We start from the raw sequence: 18,215 nt of genomic DNA on the forward strand, positions 1-18,215 counted from the left end.
TGAACACACACACACACACACACACACACACACCTTCATAGCCTAGGTCTCAAGGTCGGAATTTCAGAGAGACTATTAACCCATATACTCACCCACATCCACTCAGTCAAAGTACTCTCATGTGTGGGGGGGTGTTGAGCAGCCAGTATGGACTTTGGGGGGGGGGGCGCTGGTGAATTATTCCAGCAGTGACCAGGCATTGTTTTTTTTTTTGTTGTTGTTTTTTTGGTAAGCAAATAACTAAGAGAGAATGGACACTGGATAAGAGGTTACTGGTATTTGCCACAGAGCATAGAAAGAAATACAGGAAAAGATAACCTAGAGTGTATGTAAGAAAAAGATCACTTGGAAAGAAGTGAGTCAGAGATGTTAGCAAATCAGCATCAGGATGAACTAGAGCACTCAAGAATTGTTCAGAAATCCCTTCTGATTACAGAGTTTATTGATAGCTTAAGGTGCAAGTTGTTAGCATTAATTTGCTTCCTGAGACAAGGTCTTGCTCTGTAACAGTGCAGGCTGCCTTCAAACTCTTGATCCTCCTAAGGTCTGGGATTATAGCTGTGCATCACCACATTGCATTCGTTTGAATGAACTCTGATGACCATTTGACGGTTCTTCAGAGCAAATCATAATAAATACATTGCCTTGACATTGTGGGGATATTAACATGAGGCTTACTTTGTGAGGGAGAGGGGGAGGGAATGTCATGGACATAAATGTGTTTATAAAAACAAAAACTAAGTTGGTGATGCAGCAGAACCTGCGGCGGGAAGCTGACAGTGATCACTCTACCCCCATGTACTTACCCCACCATCAACTCACCTAACGGCGAGGCTGAAAGCCCCCGACACACGACCACATTCGGAGGCTGTGTGCCTGCCTGTGGGCAGCCTCCCATGAGCACATCTCGGGGGAGGTGGCCCCAGGAGAACGTTCCTACTTCCCTCAGTGTTAAGGGGCATCCCGAAGCCTCTCATTTCTTCACCTTCCCACATTTCCTACCGACGGTGGCAATGGAAGGCTTGGGGGGGGGGGGGGAGGTTCCTCTCCAGAATGGCCGCTCGGAGTCTCAGGACGCGGAGGAACACGCGAGGATTTCGTGTGGTCCCAGCAGACCCGCGGTGCAGGACGTGGACGGCCTGTGTCTCGGCCCCAAAGGCCCTCCCGCTGTCCTCTGGTCCCAGGGTCCACATGCTGCGTCGCCTGGGCGCCGGGCGCCCTGGAGGTGAAGCTCTGCGTAGAGATGACAAGGCCTCTCAGGTGAGGGGAGGGCACTTCTTAACGGGTTAAAAGGCGGTGGCCGGCCGAGGACCTGATGCCATCACGTCGACGCCGCATTTGCCGGATGCGGGAGGCGGCCGGCCAAGAGCTTGACATCATCACGTTGACGCCGCATTTCCCGGATGCGGGAGGCAGCAGGCCGGGGGGCGGGGCTTGACGTCATCACGTTGACGCGCCGCATTTCCCCGGATGCAGGAGGTGGCCAGCTGAGGGCTTGGTGGCGCGAATGGAAGGACGCGGTGGCAGCTTCCTCAGTGGCCTCTATGCCATGGCTGCTTCCCGGGAGACCTGGAGCCTGGGCTGGGGGGACAGGCCGCCCCAAATACCCGCACCCAGTGCGAGTTGGTATGCGTTTCCGGTTCGGGACCGGGCATCGGGGTTATCGGGCAGGGCGGGCTGCACCTCCATCCCAGGGCCGGAGCCGTCAGGTCCACCGGCTGTGCAGCCGCTGGTGCACGGAGAGGTAGGAGTTGCTGGTGAAGGCCTTGCCACAGTGTGCGCATGCGTAGGGCTTCTCCCCGGTGTGCGTGCGCACGTGCTTCTTGACGGCCGAGAGGTTGTTGAAGGCCTTGCCGCATTCGGCGCATGCGTAGGGCTTCTCGCCGGTGTGCGTGCGCTTGTGGACGGTCAGGGAGAAGCTGCTGCTGAAGGCCTTGCCGCAGTGCACGCATGCGTAGGGCTTCTCGCCGGTGTGCGTGTGCGCGTGCTGCGTCAGGTACGAGCTCCTGCGGAAGGCCTTGCCGCACAGGCCGCAGGCGAAGGGCTTCTCCCCGGTGTGCACGCTGCGGTGGCCGGTCAGCGAGGACCGGGTGCTGAAGGCCTTGCCGCACTGGCGGCACTCGTGGTGGCTCTGGCCGCCGTGCGTGCGCGTGTGGCTCTTGAGGTTGCAGCTGGTGCGGAAGACGTGGGAGCACTGGCCGCAGGCGTAGGGTTTCTCCCCCGTGTGGATGCGCTCGTGCAGCCGCAGCGAGGACGGGTCGCTGAAGGCCTTGCCGCAGTGGCGGCAGGAGAAGGGCTTCTCCCCGTTGTGGATCCGCCGGTGGATGGTCAGGTACGAGCGGCTGCTGAAGGCCTTGTCGCACTCGGCGCAGCCGTACGGCTTCTCGCCCGTGTGGGTCCGCTGGTGCTGGGTCAGGTTGGACTTGGTGCTGAACACCTTAAAACACTGGCTGCATCTGTTGACGCTCGCCCCGCTGGGGCCTCTCTCCTGCAAGTGAAGCACGGCGGGGAGGGGGGGGGAGAGGGGTGTTATTTGTGTTACTTGGTGTAGTACATGAATGCTCTCTCACAATTCTGGCCCCCCCACAGGAAGATCTCTGGCGGTGCCCTGGTGTTTGGCGAAGGCTCTACTCCTTAGCTTTTATTAAAAATGAGGCTGGGGCTGGGAGTGTGGCCTAGTGGTAGCATGCTTGCCTAACATGCATGAAGCCCTGGGTTCGAGTCCTTATACCACATACACAGAAAATGCCAGAAGTGGTGCTGTGGCTCAGGTGGTAGAACACGAGCCTTGAGAAAGCCCAAGGACAGTGCCCAAGCCTTGAATTCAAACCCCTGGACTGGCAAAAAAAAAAAAGGTGTTTGGCGTTTGTGGCTCATGCCCTTCATCCTAGCTACTTGGGAAAGCTGAGATCTGAGGATCATGGTTCGAAGCCAGCCTGGGCAGGAACTCTGTGAGACAGTTATCTCCAATAAACACACACACACACAGTTTTGCCCTAAGTCCTTAATGCAAGTATGACATTTCCTGATTGATTTAAGACCCATGGATGTTTCTTTCAAACAGCAGAAATAGGAGTCATACTTAATAAAACTTTTTACTTGTGAACACCTTCAATGAAGAAGTAAGTCTGGAGCTCATTTACAATTTTCTCAAAAATCACAAGTGTCCCACTACTTTCTCATGTATAAATGTGACATCCCACAATTAGTCTCTGGACTTTTTGTGTCTTTTCTAACTTTTGACATTACTATGGAGAATCACAGATCATCCATGCTAAATCTTACCACTTTCCTATGATTAGATTGCTGTCTTCTAAAAACATGCTTTTCAGGACTTAGCCACTTGGCTTTAAGGGCATGCTCCAACTCTGAAACAGAATGAAAGAAATTTAGATTGATGGAAAAAAATGAATGGCTGAGTGAGGTCTACCCTGAGAAATTACTCCCAAGGATATTTGCCATGATGGGGAGATTGCAGGTTTGTTTGTTTGTTTGAAGACTTTGTAGGGTGCTGGCGGCCCATGCTTGTAATCCTAGCTTCTCAGAAGGTAGATCTGAGGATTATGGTTTGAAGCCACCCTAGTCAAGAAAGTCTGTTAAGACTCTTCTCCAATTAATCACTCAAAAACCAGAAGTGGTACAGTGGGTCAAAGTGATAGAGAGCTAACCTTGAGCAAAAGAGCTCAGGAACAGTGCTAGGCCCTGAGTTCAAACTTCATGACTAACAAACAAAAAAAAACCCAACAAATAAGGACTCTACGACTGGTGTTGGTGGCTTATGCTTGTGATCCTAGCTACTCAGGAGAATGAGATCTGAGAACTGTGGTTGGAAGCTAGCCAGGACAGGAAAGCTCTTGCCACTCATCTCTAGTTAACCATCAGAAAACCAGAAGTGGAGCTGTGGCTCCAAGTGGTAGAGTGCAAGCCTTGGGCAAGAAAAGCTCAAGACAGAGCCCAGGCCCTGAGTTCAAGCCCCAGGACTGGCACCGAAACAAACAAAATTCCCGAACAACTGGAGAAACTGAGTTTGTAAAGAGGATCCTGGGATGCAAGGCGGGACTTAAGCTTCCAGAAGGAGGGAGCTGTTTCTCAGCCTCTCTCCAGAGGCCACAGATGAGATGAGGACAGCTGAGATGAGCACCCCACCCCAGTCCCCAGTGGATACCAGGACATTCCAAGTCTTGTGCCTCCATGCGGCTCCTCCTGGGTGCTCACCTGCGCAGGTGTCTTGGTCAACTCCATTCTCCTTCATCCCCACCTGGTCTTCATGTTCCAACTGGGCAGTCAGGCTGGGCGCAATAATGTGGTACCCTGTGGATGGAGAGAACACAAGTGATGGAGGGAGGTGGCTCAGGACAATAGCTCCACACAGTGCAGGCTAGCATTTTGGAGGATGGTATTGTGACTTTAGACCAGGTAGTATCTCTGCCTCATTCTAATGAGGGTAAGAACCTTCCTGAGGACCAAGCAAGCAGGAATCAATACTACTTCACTCAGAATGGGGAGGCGGGGGGATGAGGATGGGGCAGACACAATCCATGTTAAGTCCAAGGACTAACTTTCAACTGTGGGCTAGGAAGAACAGGAAGTTGGGGCAAGAAAGAAAGAGATCCCGTCCACAGGGAGGACACGAAGCAGTGCTGCAGGTGGGGACCACAGTGGCCCACTCACCATTGTTCTTTCAGCCTAAGGGGCTTGAGAAAGGCTTGTGAAAAACCACAGCAGCTGGGTGCTGGTGGCTTGCCCTGTAATCCTAGCTACTCAGGAAGCTGAGATCTAAGATCATGGTTCAAAGCCAGCCCAGGCAGGAAAATCTATGAGCCTCTTATCTCCAACAAAACACCAGAAACCCTGGAACTGCAACTGTGGCTCAAAGTGGTAATGCACTAGCTTGGAGCAGAAAGACTAAGGGGCAGTGCCCAGGCCCAGAGTTCCAGCTCATGACCAGGAGGAAAACAACAACAAAGCCCCACAGCAGTGGAGCTGATGTGGGGGCTGCAAAGCCTGACCCCTCCACCCCCCCCAAAAAAGCAGGAAGTAAAGCTCAAGTCCCTGGAAATCTGGTAACTTCCCTAGAGTTACCAGCAGCAAGGAGTGGGATGGGGAGCAAGCAGCAAAATGTGGGCCCCAGCAGTTCATGGTGACACTGTAAATGACCTGCACCTACCTTTGTCCCTCACTCTGAGACGAGAGTTACAACACTGTTTCCTAGGGGGAGAGGGATGGCAGAGGTTTTAGGAAGCTCTAAAACCACAGCAGGGCAGGGTGGTATCCACAGCAGGGCAGGGTGGGGTCCCACACTGCAGGCACACAGCTGAGTGACTCAAATGTTGTGTGGACACAGGGCATGGCTTCCCCTACTCACCCAGGGAGGCCAGGTTGCGGCAGTTCTCCAGCGTCACCTCGCTGTACAGCGTCTTCTCCCATGCGTCCAGCAGGGCCCACTCCTCCTGGCTGAACTCCACAGCCACGTCCTCGAAGGTCACCATGTCCTATGGCATTGTACATCTCCTGGATCAGCCCAGGGCCCCAGGCCAGCCACCTCCCTTAGGCATAGAGGAGGGATGCTCGGGGATGAATGAGTGATTTCTGGATGGCCGCAATAAACTGGCGAGTGGTGGACGTGGCAGCTTCCCCTGACCCCCTGGAGAACCCGCCAGGCCCAGGGACCCATAGGCCCTGCTTTCCCATGTGAGGCAGAAGGAAGTGTCCACTCACCCATGTCCAGCTCAGGAGGACCTCGCTGGCTAGCCTTTCCTTCCCCAGACTTCTTCTCTGGGGAGAGGCCGGGTACAGGTGAGGCTGAGCTGCCGAAGAGGAATGAGTTAGAACTTCCTAAGCTGCCCTGTGTTCTGACACTCAGCTTCCCTCTTCCTATCCCTTTACTTCTACCATCTCGTCCCCCTGTCCTCCGGACACATGTACACACACACCCCTCTCTGACCTCGCACTGCCTCCACCTGACACTTTGAAACCTAGCACAATACAGCAATACCCCTGGGGAACATTGTCATTGCCTCTGGGAAGAGAACCAGGTTTTCAGGGGCCCACAAGAATCCAGTCCTATGGTCTTGGGGGCTGCTGTGTCGTCCCACCTCCTGCTGAGCCCCCTCCCATCTCCCTCATGGCCCCTCCTGGGGGTGCAGGCCTGCAAGCACCCAGAGACTCACCACAAGTTGGGGGCAGGACCGTGGCTGCCATGCTGTGGCTCCTATGGAAGTTACTGACCACAGGATGGAGGTGGAGGGAAGACACCTTGGACCCCCATGGGCACCCCTGGAATAAACAGACATGAGGTCTGCATGGCTGCCTGGGCCCCCAGCCTGGCTGCTGTCCATACATGCCCTGCCCTCTGCTCAGTAGGAACAGACACTCGTGAGGGTGGCAAAGCCCACCCTCTTGTGCCTATGGTGCTAAGCAATGGCCATGATTTCCCTGCCAGCTTTGAAGAAGAGCTTGGCTTCATTGAGTCCCAGCACCAGCTCCACCTCCTACTTGTGGTCCTGGCAGACTTGGATGGAGCCTTGGTGCTCCTTTTCAGATTCTAGTCCCATCTCCCTGGGTGAGGGCAGAGACCTTCACCTTAGGGCCTCAGGCCTGCTCCCTGAAGGCCCCACATAGCCCAGGGCCTCTCCTTCCTGGCAGCCTGCACCACACTGATTCAGCAGCTCCAAGCCAGCGCTCCGGGTTGACCCTGGGGCAGCTGTGGGGAGGATTCCCAGCAGCACTGCCAGCCCTGTGGCCACCAGGACAGGGAGGCAGGCTGGAGGTGGGGGGAAGTGGGAGACCATAAGTCTCAGATAAGTAGCCCTTGCTATCCACCCCTAGACTAGAACCTTCCCCAGCCACTCCTGAATTCCTCACCCATGAACACTGGGTGGGACAGGTCCCCTCCCCCCTCACACCCCACTTCCTGGCCTAAGGGAAGACTGTATGGGCTGGTACTTCATTTGTTCTTTGTTTTTTGGGGCATTACTTAGAGTAGCTAACAATGGCCAATCCTGTGACCATCAAAAGGAAATGTGGGCTTTCTCCAAAGGAGAAACATGCAACCCGCAGACATCCACTGATGAAGACTATCATCTGTGGACAATTTAAGGGGAAACAAACCCAGTGGAGGAACAGCAGTGCATTCGGACAGCTTCTTCCTATGCAATCACAGGACAAAATACAGCCCTGGAAGACCAGTTTCTTCGTGTCTGGGTGGGCTCTGCATCCAACAGGTTGCTGATCTGAGTTCAGTCCCAGAAGGATGCGGGTGTACCTTTCCTCTGCGGATGAAAGACTACCAGGTGCACATACTTTTCTGGAATGACACAGACTACATTCTGTGTACGGGTCCTTGTAAGAATGGGGAAAGTCAGTGAAGGGAAGCAGAGCTAGGAAGGTGAGGGATGGAAGGGGAGAGAGAGAGAGGTCTGAGGATGGTACCATACTGGCTTTAAAGTTGGGGGAGGGAGCTACAAAGACATGGACTGCCCTGGTTCTTTCGGCCTGAGTGAACAGAGGCAGTTGATGGTCCTAAGTTATGTAACCCGAGAATATGCATTCCATGGTGTGGGAAACTGAAGTTTGTTGCCACCTGTTTCATGCTTGGCTTGACTAAATTTTCCTGTGCTCATGCAAAAATGATTGCCTGTTCTCATAACAAGACGCGTTTATCACTGCTTAAAACATTCTGCGGTTTAGTTGCCTAGATACTCAATGACGTCATAAGAACTCCCTTATTTCTAATATCCTATATCTACCTTGCTTTTACCCTGAATAAATGAGACTTGATCAGAAGCCTGTCTTGTCTCCATCTCTTGTGTCTCTTGTCTCTTCATTCTCACTCCCCCTCTAAGGTCCCTGTTGATTTACCCGCGGGTTGGGACACCATGGTAGGTAAACATTCCCTCAATTTCATAGGAAAGGCGATTGCAGGGAATCTTGCCTCTAATCTCAGCTACTTGGGACATGGAAATAAGAGATACTGGTTTGAGATCAGTCCAAGCAAAAAGTGAGGACTTATCTCAAAGAACAAACTGGGTATACCCAGGCCTGTGAGTACAGCTACATGTGAGTCAGGGATTGGAGGATCAGGGTCTGATGCCAGACCAGAGCAAAACCAGCACGCTCTTGCTCTCTCTCTCTTTGTATATGTATATGCATAGGTGTGTATCCACAGAAGTAGAGCTGTGGCTCTAGTGCTAACCTTGAGCACAAATGCTCAGGGAAAGTGCCGAGGCTCTTGAGTTCAAGAGACTAGGATGGGCATGCATGCGCGCACACGCGCAGATAACCTTTATGCCTGTGGCTTCTCATGATTACAGCCCCAGCACAAGAAAAGCCAGTTCTCAGGTTCTTGGAACAATCCAAGTTCTATATGGTACTTACCTGGCCACATGAAACTCCTCAGATCAGTGAGCCCTGACTTCAACACAAATCTGAGCTTGACTGATGCTCTCCATCTGAAAAGTGAAAGGTACAAAGATGACTTCTGACATTTTTATGGGGAGTGATGAGTTTTTACAGAAAACTTTTTTTTTTTTTGTATTAACTGTGTGATAAGCCTTTAGAGCAAAGAGCCTGACTGAGTTTCCAGGATTCCAGCCAGGCCCTGGCTGAGGACAGGAGAAAGCAGCTTAAGGCTATGTTTTTGTCTTACTCCTTGGTCTGGAAGGAGATCTCAGAGTGCCATCAGATGCTGTAAACAGGTCACTTAGAGGCCTTATCAGTGATGGGACTGACTCATTCCATAGGGTGCAGACAAGATCCCCCAAGGGGTGCAGACACGCCCCCCCCTGGGGTGCAAACTAGATCCCCCACACGACGTGCAGATTCGGACCCTGGTGTGCAGACTCGACCCCGGGTGAGGGCAACGGCAGTGCGGGTCCCAAGGGGAGGAAACCCCGGAGGCCCAGAGCGAGCAGGGCCTGAGGCCTCAGCCGGAGGAAACGGGGCTCCCGGGACAGACCCGGAGCCGGCGGCCCGGGGCACCACATCCCTCCTCGGATTCAGACCCGAGCCCCCTTTCGGGCTTACCGTGTCCGTGTCCACCAGGGGTGGGATCCCAGCTTCAACCCTGCCCGCCGCCCCGCGCTTCCGCTTCCGGCCGCGGGCGGCTCTCCCCGCGGGCAACTTCCGGCCCTGGCTGTCAGTCGCGGGGAGACGTTGGGGGCACTGGAGGGAAGGCGATGGGGGGCGGCGGCAGTGCCTCCTCGTGGGGTCCAGTCGTTTTGGTCTACTTAGTATGAGCGAGATTAGGCCCTGGGTTACTTTAGCGGGGGAACCGGGTCAGTGTCCGGCGGACACTAGGATCTGGAGGGCGGGGAGGTGGGCGGTGACCACTTTTGGGGCGGGAAACCAATGTTGGGGCGTGGCTACAGGTGGGTGGAGACGGGAACGAGGGCGTGCTTGGGCGGGGCGGGGCGTCTGGGGGCGTGGCTTGATCTGGGGGCGGGGTTTAACGCCAGGGTTGGCGGTGTAGAGATTCCTTTAGTCCTTTACCCAGAGGAACCAGTGATTTCTCCTCCACTCTCCGGTGTGTATTTGCATGTGTGTGCATTTATGCCTGTTTATATGCTAGAATTAATGCTTGTGCTTCTCCTCAGGGACTGTTTCAGACCCTGGAACTATGGAACCAAACATAAAATTCCCTGCCCTCAGAAAACTTGCATTTTAACTGTGTTTGGGGGGAGTGAACAATGGATATGACAAAACACATGGTGTGTTGTTTATTGACCGGTTGGAGAGAAAATGAGGGCTACAGTCTTGAGTGATCTTTCCGTTGATGCCTCCTTCCTTCCCTGAGAAGCCCACAGATCTCCCAGTTCCAGTTTTTCAGAGTGAAGCCTGGATTGCCAGGTCCTTGCTGGACTTAAACAAACAGCTCCAACCTCTAACCGATGAGTTACCAGTATTTGAAGGAGTCCAGGTGGAAGGAGGTGGAGGAGAGCCCTAACGAAGAATTAGGACCTTCGCTATCTTCACCAGTGGGACTGTGAGGAAATAGAATGAACCATGCATCCTGTAACGGCCAGGTACTGGTGCCTCACGCTTGTAATCCCAGCTATATAGGAAAGTGCACACACAGGACTCTGTCGCATTAGGTATGGAAGGCATGGTTCCTGCGGTCAGGGGGCATCTGTGGGTTGTGTTAAGAGATCTGGGATGGCCCCTATCGTGAACTATGAACTTGGCAGAAGCAGAGAGGTCTCCATCAGAAGCTGATGGAAATGGAGACCTCAGACCCTAGAGGGCTATGCTGACTCAGTCCTCTTGAGGCTGCCATTGTAGACGTGCCATTGCCAGGAATGGTGGGAGATTAAAGCTGGGGATCACCAGTTTGGGCGTGTGGGTAACCAAATCCCGTATTCTACCTTTTTTGTTTTGTGTTCTCTCTTTCCCTCTCATGGTGGTTCTTGAATTTGAACTCAAAGACTAAATCTCACTTAGCTTATCTGCTCATGGTTAGTGTTCTACCACTTGAGCCAAGCCTCCAGCTCAGGTTTTGGTTGGTTATTTTGGAGTTAGAATCTTATAGACTTTCTGCTCAGGCTGGCCTCAAACCATGATCCTGTTACTCTCAGCCTCCTGAATAGTTGTGGTGGCAGATGTGAGCTTCCAGTCTCTAACTTCTTTTTCATCCTCTTTTTGTGTGTCTCTTTCCCTCATTTTTGCTCTTCTGTCCATCTCTGAATCATGTCTTTATTTATATCTACTTCTGCCTTTCTCCTTCCCTTTTCCTCTTTTCTTCCTCTTTCCATCCTTGGATGTAGCCAGGTGTTGATGGCTCACATCTGTAATCCCAGCTTCTCAGGAAACTGAGATTTGAGAATCAGGGTGCAAACCCGGCCCGGACAGAATGGCTATGAGACTCTTAAACCTAGTATGAACCACCAAAAAGCCAGACATAGAGCTATGGTTCAAGTGGTAGAACCCTAGCCTTGAACAGAAACAGTGAAGCTCAGGGACAGTGCACAGGCCAAGGACTAGCACACACATAAAAAAAAAGTCCACAAATGTTAAAGAAGAATTCAGATCGCTCTGAATATAGGTGAAAGCTTTCTCCTTGAAGATGGGTGTCAGCTGACAGATGAAAAGTTCCTTTCAGATCTAAGAACAAAGGGTCATTGTGACCTTATGAGGGCGGGCGGGGGAAGCAGCCATGGAATGGTGATGAGCAGATAGAAGGTTGGCACAGTCTGCAGAGCTGGCTGGAGGTAAGGTGTGAGAGAAAGATGAGGTAGCGGGGCCTGACCTCTTGGGTTTAGGCTGAGGGGAAGAGGGGAAAGGAAGTGGCTAGAGAGGGATCACAGGAAGGTGTGGGGCCAATATGATCTCCAGGTCACTGGGAGAAATGTAGGCATCCTTAAATGAGGAAGGATGTAGTGTGGAACTAGAGAACAGGAAGATTGCTCTATTGGAATATGGAGGCCTTGAGGCTATGAGAAGGAAGGAGAGATGCAAGGAAATGCAGTTAGTAAGAAAGGAAAATGAGAACCCATGGGAGATTATCACTGATTCAGTCCTTAGAGCCCTACCCCACTCCTAGTTTCTACCTAGTACTTTACAATTTTCCAGTGAAACAGCAGGGACATTTAATGAAGAAAAATTAATAATACTGTACATGAAGAAAAAACAATACTAAAGAACACAGTGCAAATCTGGGCCAGGATTTTAGAGAAACTCAATGAATCTATATGCCGGCACATACAAAGAATGAGCAGATGACTGAGCATATACTCAGGAGTGATCGAGCAGCCTCCTATGAACTGAAAGGGACTCAAGAAAAATGGTATATGAATACAATGCAGAATTATTCAGCCATGAAAAATGATGTCATTTGTAGACATCGAGCTCATCCTGTTAAAGCAAGGTGACCTGGTTGAGGACAGATACTTCTCATTTTCTCAATATGTGGATCTAGGGGTATGAAGCAGGGGCCAATGTGGGTCAAGGAGAATGATGAAAGGGAGTGACTATACTCCAAGCACCTAAAACACATGTAAAAAGAGATCTATGAAACCGGGCACTGGTGGCTCACACCTGTCATCCTAGCTACTCTGGAGGCTGACATTTGAGGATTACTCTTCAAAGCCAGCATGGGAAAGAAAGTCCGTGAGACACTTTATTTCCAGTGAACTAGCAAAAAAGCTGCAAGTGGAGTTGTGGCTCAAGAGGTAACTTTTTCCACCTTGAGTGAAAAAGTTAAGTGGAAGGATAGAGATCTGAGTTCAAGCTGTCCCTGAGCCACACCTCCACTTCCAGTTTTTATTTTGCTGGTCATTGGAGTTGAGTCTCAGGGATTTTCTACCCTAGGCTGGCTTTGAATCAAGACACTCAGATCTCAGCTCCCTGAGGAGCTAGGATTTATAGGAGTGAGCCTCCTCATCAGCTATCGCCAATGTTTTCTATGCAACTCACCAATATGTCTGTTTATAGGGGTAGAGGATGAATCTGATGGCAAAGATTTCTCATAGGAAACGCAATGGCTGCACTCACCGGCCTGACCCAAAGCCTGCCTTCAGCCTCTCCATCCCCCTGAGGATGTCTAGTCACTCCTTCAAGAGGCCAGTTACTAAAATCACATTGCATCCGGGCAATGAGGTTAGGTTCGACCACTGGGAGGAGAACCTGGAAAAACCCCAACAAGTGTGTTGGCAGAACCGGCTCCGAGGGGTCCAGGCCCACAGCAGTGTGGGTGATCTCTTAAGTGCTTTAGATCTGGTCAAAGCTTTGCAAAAACACATCAGAGCTGGGACTGCAGAGGCTCACGCCAGGCAGGTCTCAACCTTACCCTTCGTGGAGATGATTCCCGCCAAAGCTGGGCTGTGTGTGCCACCATTCCTCTGCAAAGAATTTCTGGTCACCGAGGAAGACATAAAGACCCAGGAAAAGAAGGTGAAGGCGGCGAGAGAGAGGTTGGCCCTAGCACTGCTTGTGGACAGGGTTGCCAGTGAGGCGGAGATGCAGATGAGACTGAGAAAGGAGAAATGACCATCACTGCCAGATCCAAAATACCACTGAGGAGATGGAGCTGGGCCCTGGAGGCAATGTCGCCTTGCAGAGTCTGGGATTGCTTTGGGATTTGAGTTTCTTGAAACTTTAAATGTTTTATTAAATCCCTTTTGTATAACACAAGAGTAAGCAGAGTGATTTCTTTCCCCTCCCCTCCCCTCCTCCTCCCCTTTCCTTCCTCCTTCTCCCTCCACTTCTTCCTTCTCATCCCTTGTATAACATTGAGTGCAGACAGTTAATTTCCTTTCCTTTCCCCTCCTCTCCTCTCTCCTCCCCTTTTCCTTTCCCCTCCTCCTTCCTTTTCCAGAGTCTAATTATAGAGGTCAAGCTAACCTTGAACTCGAGTCCTTCCTCTGTCTTCCAAGGGTTGGAATTATAGATGTGCACCACCCTGTCTGTGTTTTTCTCTTTCAGGTTTAAAGGGTCAGGTTTAAGCAAGTAGAGGTTTGTGGAAGATGGTTTTGTTTACAAGGGTACATGGCCAAGGGTATCAGGAAGAAGGAAAAATAAGTATACCTGGACACTCATGTCTTTTGGTAGAATCACTGTGCTGTGTCACATACTAGAATGCCCTGCCCTGTCTTTACTCACAAGGTAGTTACATAACCAGCCATTTTCTGGGGGCATTAGGCATTATCCATGAACATTGTATGCTCATGCTGGGGGTTCTAGGGTTCCCACATTTTATTTATTTCTTGGTGCTGGTCCTGGGCTTGAACTAAGGGCCTGGGCCTTGGCATCCAGTTCCAGTGTCCCTGAGGGATACCATAATATGAAAAATAAAAATGTGAAAGCCACTTTCAATCCTTAGCAACAACAAAAAATCTATTTTTTTGTCTAAGATAGCAATTTGAGCTCATCTTCTAATAATTTTTCCCATTGGTTGGTTCTCTACCACCTGAACCACTCCTCCAACTGCCAAACACTTCCTATTGAATTCTCATGGAGCCAGTCTGAGGAAAACTCAAGAAAGAGGCAGAGGCCTTGTGGGGTCAGTATGGTTTATTTCACTCATGGTTTCGGCTGAGGGATTTCACTGAAGCTTCCTGAGGTCCAGGTGCGGCAGGTAATAGCCTAGGCGGTGATGCTGGACCTGATAATCTCCTTCCTTCTTCCTCCGGCAAATGGTCACCTGTGGAAGTGAGAAGAGGGGTCAAGATGAATGGACAGAGCCAGGCGCCGGTGGCTTATGCCTACAATCCCAGCTACAAAGGAGGCTAAGATTTGAGAATCGTGGTTCAAAGCCAGCCTAGGCAGAAAAGTCCCCATGAAACTCTCGTCTCCAATGAACCACCAGAAAACCGAAAGCGGTGCTGTGTCTCAAAGTGGTAGAGTGCTAACTCTGAGCAAAATGCTTAGGCCCTGAGTTCAAGCCCTCATGACTGACAAAATGAAAAAAAAAATGAACTGACCATACAGCTAGCTTAAGTAAGGAACACTGCAGGAGTGAGGTGACAACACAATGGCCTTCCAGGCTTCAGCCCTCCCTCCTTACCTGTTGACTTCATTTGGGCAGAGCTGGGATTTGAACCATGATCCTCACGTCTCAGCCTCCTGAGTAGTTAGGACTTATAGGACTTATGGGGTGTGCCATGGGCAGTGGGCTAAGAATCTGTATGACACAGTGTCAGTGCTTCTGAGGACCACATCTTCAGAGGAGGTGGTTCTTGTGGAAATGGCCGAGAGTGGACATGGATTATCACTAGGCAAGAAAACCTTACGGGACCACTGTCTTCCATGTGGCCCACCCATGACCAAACACAGAGCCAGGTGTTGATGGCCCATGCCTATAATTCTTGCTACTGACAGCAGAGGATGGCGGTTCAAAGTCAGTCCATGCAGAAAAGTCTGTAAGACTCGTCTCCAAGAACTGGAGGTGTGGTTCAAGTGGTAGAGCACTATCCTTGAGTACACAAGGTCGTGAACAGTGCCCAGGCCCTGAATTCAAGCCCCAGGACTGGCATGCTTGCCCCTGTGCAGGCAGACACACACACACACACACACACACACACACACACACACACACACACACACACACACGATGACCAAAACATGCTGGATTGTACTTAACATTCTCACAACCTAATCTGAGGAAGACAAGTCAGCTCTTACCAGGAAACAACAGATCAAGCAGGAAATGATACTCAGGAGTCCCGTCAAACAGATGAGAATGATGGCCCAGAACGGAAGCCCTGGGGAGACAAATGTGAGCATTTCTGTTCCCTCCCCTCCCCCCGCTGCCTCCACCTTACCCACAGGTATCTCTTAGTAGTACAAGACTCCTTGTCTTTGTAATATGCCTCAGAAATCCCTACGTTATGCTGTTATAGCATCAAGATGTAAACTCATACCTACAGCCCTCAGTCTGGGTGGGCAATAAGGTGCTTGCTGGTGGGTCAGAGTTGATCACTTGGCAGGGATTTCAGGAGGCTTACCTGTGTTTTTAGGTGTCAAATCAGTTTGGACGACAGAATATCCTGGAAAGCAATGAAATGATGGTGGTTGGTGTTGGGGGTGGTGGTGCATGTGAAGAGGCTTTGTTCTTGCTATTATTATTTTGGAGGTCCCAGAGCTTGCTGGGGAAGAGAAGCCATTCTCCCCTGCTCTGTTGTGTGACCTTTCCTCTCCCTCCATGGTGGGTGAAGGCTGGAAGCGCTCTTTCTGGGCACAAGTTCAAGGGTGCTCCAGCCCTAGCTTCAAGATTCCCAGAGAAGCCAGCAAGCCACCCCAGGACAGCAGGCCATACCTTGGTCACAGATGGAAGGGCCCAGGGTCCCCTTACCATCCACCAGGACACTGTTCCTGTCCAGTGTGAAGTTCTGGAGCTGGGTCCCGTTCTGTGTCATCCGCAGGAATTCCTCATAGATGGTCACTCTGTCCACCCTCCTGGTCAGCGGGGAGAAGCCACACAGAGAGTCCACGCCCGTGTGGTTGCTGTGGGGGACAGGCCTGCAGGGGGCAGGGCGGGAGGACAGACGGCAAGGATGGGTGTGGCTCTGCCTGGGCTGTATAAGGTGTGCTTTGAGACCTTCCATGCTTTTCCTCCCTCCCTCCCTCCTGCCCTGCTTCTCTTATTTCCTTCCTCCCTCCCCTAGATGATAACATCATCTATGTGGGTCATTTACGACCAGACCAGAGCTGGGTGATGGTGCCACTCAGGAGTCTGAGATCTGAGGGCGTCCCTGCCCCTCTCCTCTACCTCCCCCTCCCCTCTCCCCCTCCCTCCCGCCTCCCTCCCTCTCCCCCCCCTCTCTCTCTCACACCCAGTCTTGGAGCTTGAACTCAGGGCTTGGGTGCTGTCCCTAAACTTTTGCATTCAAGACTAGCACTCTACCACTTTGAGCCACAGCTCTACTTCTTGTTTTCTGGTGGTTCATTGGATATAAAAGCCTCTTGGAAGCTGGCACAATGTCTCACGCCTATAATCCTAGCTACTCAGGAGGCTGAGATCTGAGGATCTCAGTTCAAAGCCAGTGGGGCTGTGGTTCAGGGCTAGGGCGGTAGCCTTGAGCTTGAAGAGCTCAGAGACAGCACCCAGGTCCAGAGTTCAAGACCCATGACCCCTCCCCCGCCCCAGAAAAAAGACATCTCATGGATTATTTTCCTGCCTGCCCCTGCTGCCTTCAAATGATAATAGATCTCAGGAACCACCCGACTCATGCCTGCACTTGCAAATCCAGATATTCTCTGTCCCATGTGGTTAATGGAGTACTTAAGCATCTACCCCAGGTAGAATGAAGAATGGAATATCTAATTATTTAATTTGCTTCACATGCAAAAAGACTGTCTCAGAGAGAACATTTCTGGAAGTATAAGAGCAAGTAAGCTTCTAGGAAAAAATAACCCACACAACAATGAATACTGGTCATAGTTGTCAAAATTAACTCTTGCCAGAAGTCTAGACATGAATGAAAATGTTAGAATAATATAGGGATGTTCTGATTTTTTTTTAAAAAAAGTAGTTGAGTCTTCATAAAGACCATATCTTGTTACGTTTTTTTTTCAGTTCTGGGCCTTGAACTCAGGGCCTGATCACTGTCCTTGGGCTTTCACAAGGCTAGAACTCTACCACTTAAGCCACAGCACCATTCCCAGCCTTTTCTATGTATGTGGTACCAAGGAATCACACCCTGGTCTTCATGCATGCTAGGCAAGCACTTGACCACTAGGCCAAACACCATGCCTCTTGTTACTTTTTTTGGTGCCATTTCTGGGACTTGAATTTAGGACTTCATTTGGCTTTTTCACTGAAGGCTGACACTCCATTCCTCGAGTCACACCTCTATTTCCACCTTTGTTTTTGTATTGGTTCTTGGAGAGAAGAGTCTCACAGGCTTTCTTGTGAAACTTTGAACCATGATCCTCTAGACCTCAGCCTTCTAAGTGGCTTAGGATTACAGGTATGAGTCCTTGCCAGGATTCCAGTCTGGATTCAGTAGCTGCCAACACCAGTGGGCATCAATCACCATGCCTGGTGAGCCTGCACCCATTCTCAGGCTAGGAATTAAGAGGACTGTCTGGCAGGGTCCCTTTCTTCAGCAAGGAGTTACTAGTTGAGGAAGAAGCTGGTAATGAGGGGTGAAGTCTCTATTTCTGGTGAATCTTTTCTACCAGAACAAGGAAACTAGAAGATAATGGCCAGTGGATACTTTTATTTGAAGCACAGAAGTTTCTACAGGCGTCAGGTCCTGTGCTGGAACTCACCTGAATGCCAAGACTTGACAGTTGGAAAAGTAGTTTTTGATGCTGCTATTTCGGAAGACCCCGTTGAGCTGAAAGATAGAATAGAGTTTCCTACCCAGATCCAGAACAGAATGTATGGTTCCTTTGAATGCCTCACCATCTGTGTGCATGTGTATGTGTGTGTGTGTGTGTGTGTGTTTGTGTGTGTGTGTGTGTGTGTGTGTGTGTGTGCACATGCATGCCAGTCCTAGAGTTTGAACTCAGGGCCTGGGCTATATCTCTGAGCTTTCGTGCTCATGGCTGGTGCTCTACCACTTGAACCACAGCTCCACTTCCAGCTTTTTGGCGGTTCATTGGAGATGAGTCTCTTGGGCCTGGTGCTGGTGACTCACTCCTGGAATGTAGGTATTTAGGAGGCCTAGAGATGGTGGTTTGAAGCCAGTCTGGGTAGGAAAATTTGTGAGACTCTTACCTCCAATGACAAAAAAAAAAAAAGGTCTTTCGGATTTGTCTGCCTAGACTGCCTTCAA

General features: G+C 50.9%; 3 protein-coding genes across 4 annotated transcripts in view; 1 reads left to right on the plus strand and 2 right to left on the minus strand.

The window, feature by feature from the left end:
* Window positions 1-1,478: 1,478 nt before the first annotated feature.
* LOC150068837 (uncharacterized) lies at window positions 1,479-9,328 on the minus strand. Its single transcript, XM_090342129.1, has 9 exons — window positions 9,025-9,328; window positions 8,377-8,450; window positions 7,111-7,271; window positions 6,171-6,276; window positions 5,719-5,807; window positions 5,366-5,492; window positions 4,216-4,311; window positions 3,289-3,368; window positions 1,479-2,485 (listed from the first exon to the last, which is right to left on the minus strand). The coding sequence occupies exons 2-9, from the start codon at window positions 8,384-8,386 to the stop codon at window positions 1,706-1,708; spliced, it is 1,449 nt and encodes a 482-aa protein (XP_090198255.1). The 5' UTR covers window positions 8,387-8,450; window positions 9,025-9,328; the 3' UTR covers window positions 1,479-1,705.
* Window positions 9,329-9,958: 630 nt separating this feature from the next.
* On the plus strand, window positions 9,959-13,125 carry LOC150068838 (methyl-CpG-binding domain protein 3-like 1). 2 transcript variants are annotated; one of them, XM_090341921.1, is made up of 2 exons: window positions 9,959-10,022; window positions 12,427-13,125. In XM_090341921.1, the coding sequence occupies exon 2, from the start codon at window positions 12,436-12,438 to the stop codon at window positions 12,979-12,981; it is 546 nt and encodes a 181-aa protein (XP_090198047.1). In that variant the 5' UTR covers window positions 9,959-10,022; window positions 12,427-12,435; the 3' UTR covers window positions 12,982-13,125. The 2 variants fall into 2 exon arrangements, with proteins under 2 accessions (XP_090198047.1, XP_090198056.1); XM_090341930.1 differs by having other exon boundaries at window positions 9,965-10,091.
* Window positions 13,126-13,996: 871 nt separating this feature from the next.
* The window catches only part of Muc16 (mucin 16, cell surface associated), a 53,379-nt gene continuing 49,160 nt past the window's right edge, over window positions 13,997-18,215 (minus strand). The window contains exons 58-62 of the mRNA XM_090329221.1: window positions 17,707-17,774; window positions 15,785-15,951; window positions 15,438-15,479; window positions 15,115-15,194; window positions 13,997-14,134 (exon numbers count right to left, since the gene is read on the minus strand). Of these exons, the coding sequence (XP_090185347.1) occupies window positions 14,036-14,134; window positions 15,115-15,194; window positions 15,438-15,479; window positions 15,785-15,951; window positions 17,707-17,774 (456 nt within the window). The 3' untranslated portion in view covers window positions 13,997-14,035. The remainder of the gene's footprint in view (window positions 14,135-15,114; window positions 15,195-15,437; window positions 15,480-15,784; window positions 15,952-17,706; window positions 17,775-18,215) is intronic.

Source organism: Megascapheus bottae, chromosome 1, assembly GCF_031878675.1.
Source record: "Megascapheus bottae isolate mThoBot1 chromosome 1, mThoBot2.hap1, whole genome shotgun sequence".
NCBI classification, from domain to species: Eukaryota; Metazoa; Chordata; class Mammalia; order Rodentia; family Geomyidae; genus Megascapheus; species Megascapheus bottae.